The sequence below is a fragment of the Nelumbo lutea genome, chromosome 2 (assembly GCF_056320005.1).
Source record: "Nelumbo lutea isolate HS-2025 chromosome 2, American lotus-T2T, whole genome shotgun sequence".
NCBI lineage: Eukaryota > Viridiplantae > Streptophyta > Magnoliopsida > Proteales > Nelumbonaceae > Nelumbo > Nelumbo lutea.
In genome coordinates, this window is record NC_142685.1 from 63,759,513 (window position 1) to 63,765,512 (window position 6,000).

A 6,000-nucleotide genomic window follows, 5' to 3' on the forward strand; every position below is an offset into this window, starting at 1 on the left:
TCTCGGATTAGGTTTATCTGGGCTAGTGGAGTAAGAGACCAGTCTTGGCTTCCACGTAAAGTCGGACCAGACAACTGTACATTGCATAAAGGCTTCCATTTCTCCAACACCACCACACCTTGCTCTGTTACAGCCGAAACAGTAGCAAAATCCAGAGGAATCCCCTGAAAATACACTACAGCCTTGTGGTCGTCAAAGGGAGAAATCTGCAACACCTCTGCGGTCTTCAAAATCTGTAGGACTTCACCTAGTCTCTCCCAATCTTTTACTTTCTTGTTTACCGAGAGGACAAGTTTAATCTGCCAATCCTCTTTAGGTTTGTTCACCCACAATTTCACCAAACCTAGTCCAGCATCAATCTGCAATTTACTTTCCGTCCCTATCTCCTCTCCTGGGATCTCCCTGAAAACTTTCCCTGACTGCCCTTCAGATTGCTCCTTAATTTTTTAATCATCTTTCAGGGCACTTTCTCTGTCATTAGTTACCACCATAAACTCCTGAATTGCTTCTGCTAACTGATCCCGTCCTGAGGCCTCCCTTCCTTCAGGGAAACAGGTAAACTGCTTCAGCCCCTCACCAAAGTGTTCCTGCACTCCCAAAAACCTCCTGTACTTGTTCTCTTTTCTTTCAGCCACGTACTTCCTGTTCTGTTCCAATAGACAGCACCTCCACTCCCTTGATTTTTCTGTTATTTTAGCTCCATCGAGAACTCCTTGGTGCCATGGTACTGCCCTTCCTTCGAGAAGCAAAGAAGCTTTCCTCGATTCTACAATCTTTAGAGAGAGTCCATTTCTAGTCTAGATTTCTTCCAAGATGAAAGGCTTTGCTTCCACCTTCAACACTTTCTTCCATCTTTTTGCTCACAGGAACTGACCTTCCCTCCCCTCTTTCCAAGCTTCCCCCGCTGACCTTCATGTTTTTCAATAAATGCCATAATTTCCTGCTCTCTTTCAGTGAACACATTATTGTCTTTGCCACTTTCTAGGATAGTAGCCCTATTGTACACACCAATGCCTACTAATTCTAGGTCCAATTCAGAATGATTTTGCCCATCTTCATCCATGAAGAAGAATCCTACGTTTCATTCAATGAAAGATCCTTTTAATAAACTCCTCTCCAGGAGGCCAGGTCAAAACACTGCATCATTTCCAATTTGACTTCCTCTTCCTTTTAACCAGAACCAGAAGACATCTCTTCAAAAGACAAATAAGGAGAGTAACTGTCATGTACTTGACCTATATACTCAAAGCCTTAAGATTGTTGGAATATGTCAAGCCATGCTGTTTAACCTTATAGGACTGTAAATACCACAACACTTCTGCAATCAATGTCTCAATTATTCTCACTTTGGCCATAGGGAGCCCTTTTTCTTAGAGTAGAGGTCCAAGAGAGAAGAGTGAAGACTCCCACTGGGAAATCAAAGTAGATGTGTCTCTCATGATGTTCAAGGTATCTTCTCTTAGAAGTTGCAAAGCTATATATAAACCCATCATGGGTGACAAGGAGGGGAAGCTTAAGGGATTAATTTAATCTTGTTGGTGGAAGTAATGACCCTCCACTAGAGAAGTGATTCCTCTCATTATGCTAACAGGTCCCTGAATTGATGAATTGAGGGAGCTGCTATCCCTTGGGTTGAGCATGTCTCCCAAGTACCCTATCCTTGTTATGTCTTATTTCATTGTAACTATTAAATTTTATTATCAATTATTATATTTTTTATCATTTATATATATTTTAGTTGTGAGTCTGAAGCCTATCATATTTTTTTCCTCCATTCTTGTCACTGACCTTCAACACCATTTGGAGAGAAAAAACAAATATGTTGTGCTCATGCATTGCTCCAGAAGTTTGCATATAATAGCTTAAGCAAGTCTTTTAGATGATAGATATGCCCTCACTAAGATGATAATGAAGAACTTGTATATTTGAATTGCAGGATTGCATATAAAATTGGACACCTGGCACCCACACACACATTTCAATGTCCATTCAAATGACTATTCAAAATACATGCTATAAACCTGATATTGCCTGCGTTGTAGGTGTGGGAGAGTATGTTGATCAGAATCGTAAACTTTTTTCAATGAGTAATGCAATTCTCCTCAGTCTTGTAAGACTTGAACCACAACCCTTTTCATTCCTTGTCAAGCCATTTGATGATATCAAAATGTTTCAATGTTGCACAAATATTGTAACACTATTTGGTTTATGCATTCAATGTAAAAATGGTACAAAATCATAGATGCTGCGTTTTGTACAATATTTGAATGCACTGTAGTTTGGGTGTCTAGCTAATATGTAGACCTTCTGGTTTTGAGATGAGTTGTTTCCTATCAATTAGTAGGCTTAATATATGTTTATTTTGAGTAAATAAAGACACTGATATACTAAATTCTTGCATATAGAAATGGTTGAAGCAAGTATTGATGCTTTACTTCTGGAGGTTAAAGATATTTCTTATCTTCATATTCATACTCTCTCTACCTAAACTATTGAAAGCTTCTCATTATGAAAATAATCATCTAATTCTATTGACTAAAAGTAGTACTTTTTATCAGTTTCATGTACAATGTATACATAATACAAAGTTAAATAATACATTAAACAAGGATTTTTTGTGTAGAAATTTTTGCTTGAGATTTGTATGATTTCACCTCTTTGTTGACACCAAATAGTGGTATTTGAATACCCTTTCCTTATAATTACATATTTTTGTTTGTGCAAATCAATGTTTCAAAGATCAAACCAGATGCTAGACCAAAAAGAAGGCTGGCATTCAGTGCAACCAGCAGTCAAATCCTGAGTTAAGATGGTGTAATTGCTGAAAGAAGTAAAAATAATAATAATAATAATAATAATAATAATAATAATAATAATAATAACAATCACAATAACAATAACAATATTATTGTTATTATTATTATTATTAGTAGTAGTAGTAGTACTAAATAATAACAATAGTAATTATAATATCTTTAGAGTGGTTGAACTAGACAGTTGAAATGTTTTTCTCAATTGAACAATTGAAAATATCTGTCTCTTTTAGGGTGTAATTTGATTCATTATAACTACTATAGTCCAGTTATGATCAATTGGTCGAACAATTTGATTGTATCCTGCTTTTCAGCATTGGTGCAAATATGGAACCAGATAATGTGTGATCAAGTTCTGCATGTTCCATTCAATTCAAATGTGAAGCTTTAATTTTGTAGATTGGCTTTTTGAATAAGATTTTTGCCTTCTAGGGGCTCTTGGATTTGGCCTTCCCTTGTCCAGTTTATCATTAATTTACTTACTAATTTTTTATTGGGCACCTTCATTGGCTAGGTAGTGCCAAGTCTGAGCATATTTTTACTTAAGATAATCTAGAGTTTAACTATTATGTATGCTATTCCAGGTGCCGTGGGTACAGGTGAGCATATCAAGTCCATTTCTGCTAATGGTTAAGCCTGCAGTATTCCTTGTAGCTATCGGGATGGGAATGTATGTTCTCATTCTTCTTTTTGTATGTTATTTCCAGATATTTTTGGATATTAATAGAAATTACTGCAAATAAAAAAATAGCTTGGCTCCAGTTTAATGTACAGTACATATGGTCCCCAACAATTAAAAAATACTTAATACATGTCTCAGGCTACGATACTGTTTTATGAGGGATCATATATTGTTTACAAATTTACAAATCATTACTACTTTGGTGGATCATAACTGCTGATGGACTTTTTGTCCTCTGTCAACTAGTATTTGTCTTAAATGTTTGCCCAAATTTTAGCTCTATGTGTTTCTAGTTTCAGTTATGTGATACATTGTATAGTTTTGGGATGTTGTCCATCAAAAATAGTCCAGAATGATGCATAGATGTGCTACATTAATGGTGCAAGGACGAAACATCACCAAAACTTCAAGAAAACATTGTTGTCTGTGTTTGACAGCTTAGGCTGCCAACTGGTCTCTCCTTGTGTGATACACTAGTTCACCAAGCCATGCATCCAGCACCAATACTGTCATGCCAAGTCTATGTGAACTGACATGTCATACAGGGAGGGCCATGTTGACAGCCCAGATTGTCAAATTTAGACAGCCAATTTTTTTCCCAAAGCTTCCATGGTGGTCAACAGCACAAATTATTTAAATTTCTTTTACCATTCATGTTGCACATTCTGAGCGATTCAGCTTTAATAAAATTCTCACTGACAATAGTGATCCCTTTCACCTATTGCAGACTCTTGCATCTCATCCTTTTAGCTTTTAACAGCCTTGCAATACATGGTATCTCAGCTATCTCTGGTGGTGGAAAATCAGTCTTTTCAAAGAAAGAGAATGCCCGTGCTCTTGTACTTGTTGCAAGCCAGGTTAGTATCTTCAATTAAATTAAAGACTTCCCTCAAAAATGTAGTTCTCTTGGTTATATTCATAGCTCAGTACTAAACTTGACAAAGCCTTATCATATGTGGTTGGCTACATGAATCCTGTTTTGCTATCCAACCTTAGCTAGGGCCATATTCATTTTCAAACTATGTCATAATCTCTAGACAGTGATTTTATGAAATGGGAGGTTGGGACTAGTTATTCTAGGTCTCACATAGGGGATCTCCTTAGAAGTTAGCCCACCTGGATAACTGTCCAAGCACCTTGGCTGTCGTTTCATTTGAACAATATGATTAATGTAGTAAAAGTTTCATTAAGATGTATATACTGTTTGGAGTTGTATAAATTATAGATCTCTTTTGGGGGATCAATTGGTTCAATTCTCTCTGTTCATGCAATATGTATTCCATCTGTACATGACCAAGTAGTAAATGTGGTTTGACTTTCTAGCTTTTCTATCCCTAGAAAACCCTCCCTGTATTGGTAACAGTTGTGGAGCAGCTTGGTGGTGCACTTGGTGAATCAGGTTTGCTGGTTCTTCCTTGTGTTGCAGCACATATCAACCAGGTAATTCATTGATTGCTTTTATCCCTTGATTTAGACTTATAATGCACAAACATTTTTACCTAGATAAAATTTTTGGTGTAGATCATTATCGATTCTTTTTTAGTAAATTTCTGGCTCCATAAGGATCGTTCTTCCAACATGGACAAGGAAGCATAAACATGGAAAAACAGGTGAAACATTACTTCAGAATAATGTGCATTTGCAATATTTTTGTTTGAAAATTGTTCCGATTCCAATTGTAGGTCCTGTTCCTAACACACCAAAGCAATATTTTTGTTTGCTTTTCAAGATTGTTTTGTAGTTGTGCACTTAATTGCTACTTTTAGCTTTGTTTTCTAAGAATTCTGTTCCTTTAGGCTATGTTTGGTTTGAAGGAAAATGTAGGGAAAGTAAGGGAAAGGTAGGAAAACCTTTACAAACCTTGTATTGGTTTCCCTGTCTTTTCCTTCCTTTTCCTTTTCCTTCAAACCAAACATAGCCTTAATTATCGGCTGAAAAAAAAATAATTACGGTGAATATCAAATTTTGATTTGATTTTATGACTCCTTATGCTACAACAGAAACATATAATTCATATTCGAGTTAAAATTTAACCATAGTTATTGCTTTCCTTTAGGAAAAACAATGACATAAAGCGTAATTTACTGCCTGAATCACATTCCAAAAGCATAATCAAACTTCCCCAATCCCCACCAATGGACCAAGGCTGTAGGAACTAATAATTTGGCCTGGGTTCAGTTCACGAACACCAAGTACTTTTATCAATTTTGGGCTCGACTTCAACTCAACTATTTCCTTTTCTCATATTCGTAGGCTGTAGAATGAGTTAGCTCATGTGCATTGTAGTTTTTACATCCTGTGTTGGTGGATCCCTTGTGTGGGTTGATTACCCTCCTGGCTGTATTTCCTCGTTGCTAGTTCTTTAGGCTCACTTTGGAAGGAGTACAAATACAAATATGTAGAGTGCAAAACCCTGTATTTTGTACTGTACATATTTGTATTGGTACTCCTTCCAAAGGCTCAATTTGGAAAGAGTACAAATACAAATATGTAGAGTGCAAAACC

At 36.4% G+C, this 6,000-nt stretch overlaps 1 protein-coding gene across 6 annotated transcripts in view; it reads left to right on the plus strand.

Moving 5' to 3' along the window:
• LOC148871176 (Sodium Bile acid symporter family) overlaps window positions 1–5,223 on the plus strand; it is a 43,799-nt gene extending 38,576 nt beyond the window's left edge. For 3 of the 6 annotated variants that reach the window (XM_088971525.1, XM_088971523.1, XM_088971522.1), the window contains 5 exons: window positions 2,043–2,110; window positions 3,398–3,483; window positions 4,223–4,352; window positions 4,834–4,935; window positions 5,017–5,223. In XM_088971525.1, the coding sequence (XP_088827651.1) occupies window positions 2,043–2,110; window positions 3,398–3,483; window positions 4,223–4,352; window positions 4,834–4,935; window positions 5,017–5,091 (461 nt within the window). In that variant the 3' untranslated portion in view covers window positions 5,092–5,223. Of the gene's footprint in view, window positions 1–2,042; window positions 2,111–3,397; window positions 3,484–4,222; window positions 4,353–4,818; window positions 4,936–5,016 lie in introns of all 6 variants that reach the window. The other 3 variants (XM_088971526.1, XM_088971524.1, XR_016107577.1) reach the window with 2 other exon arrangements.
• The last annotated feature ends 777 nt before the right edge of the window (window positions 5,224–6,000 follow it).